At 53.3% G+C, this 1,084-nt stretch overlaps 1 protein-coding gene across 4 annotated transcripts in view; it reads right to left on the bottom strand.

Moving 5' to 3' along the window:
- Positions 1–17: 17 nt before the first annotated feature.
- The window catches only part of LOC108493866 (endonuclease domain-containing 1 protein-like), an 18,263-nt gene continuing 17,196 nt past the window's right edge, over positions 18–1,084 (bottom strand). For all 4 annotated transcript variants that reach the window (XM_017807782.1, XM_017807780.1, XM_017807779.1 and 1 more), the window contains one exon: positions 18–1,084. In XM_017807782.1, coding sequence (XP_017663271.1) covers positions 760–1,084 — 325 coding nt within the window. In that variant the 3' untranslated portion in view covers positions 18–759.

The raw sequence follows: 1,084 nt of genomic DNA on the forward strand, positions 1-1,084 counted from the left end.
CCAGGGCAAGGACTCACCCCTAAGAGCTCTCTGCCAGCATGGGCAGCAAAGCAAACCAGCTGGAGGCTCTGCCCACGTCTTTCTCCTTTTTATCAGAGCAGGAGGAGGAGTTGCCCTGAGGGACAGAGCTGGAAACCCACCAGAGAAGGGAGCAGGATGGACACTGCACAGGACATTGGTCCCCCCCTCCTCTGCTCTCGTGAGACCCCACCTGCAGTGCTGCCTCCAGCCCTGGGGCCACAACATGAGAAGGACACAAACCTGTTGGGGTGGAGTCCAGAGGAGGTCATGAAGGTACTCTGAGAGCTGGATCACCTCTGCTCTGGAGACAGGCTGAGAGAGGTGGGACTGTTCAGCTGGAGAAGGCTCTGAGGAGAATTTAGATCCCATTCCAGTACCTAAAGGGTCTTCAGGAGTGTTGGAGAGGGACTTTGAACAAGGCCATCGAGTGACAGGAGAATGGGGATTTAAAGTGGTAGAGGGCAGAGTCAGACTATGTTTCAGAAAGAAATTCTTCCCTCTGAGGTGGTGAAACACTGATACAGGCTGCCAAGAGAAGCTGTGTCTGCCTCATCCCTGGAAGCGTTCAAGGCCAGGTTGGACATGGCTCTGAGCAACCGGGTCTAGTGGAAGATATCCCTGCTCTATTGCGGGAGGTTTGGAACTGAATGATCTTTGAGGTCCCTTGAATGAAACCATATTGTGATTCTGTGATATGTGGGAGAAGCACCCGAGCCTTTTACACCCGGGATGTGAGGCTTATGTACGGGGACAGTCCACATGGAACAGAGAAACCGGTCCCCTCTTATACAGCTCAGCCAACTTGTCCTCCAGAGCCCCCAGCTTGAGGACCCGGATCTTGTTCTGGTTGTTCTCGGCAATGGCCCCCCAAGCAATCACAGTGTTCTGTTTGGTCTTGCAGCAGGCACCAGACCAGATGTGGCTGGGTACATTAACCCTCCCATTGGAGATGTAGGAGTTCCCAGGCACAGCACCCACAATGGCATAGGTGGTTTGACAGTCTTTGCTTTTCTTGGGCATTGTTTTCTGCTCATAGACGTTCCATTCGCCGTTGTTGAGTGCA

The sequence above is a fragment of the Lepidothrix coronata genome, unplaced genomic scaffold, assembly GCF_001604755.1.
Source record: "Lepidothrix coronata isolate B3197 unplaced genomic scaffold, Lepidothrix_coronata-1.0 Scaffold20, whole genome shotgun sequence".
NCBI lineage: Eukaryota > Metazoa > Chordata > Aves > Passeriformes > Pipridae > Lepidothrix > Lepidothrix coronata.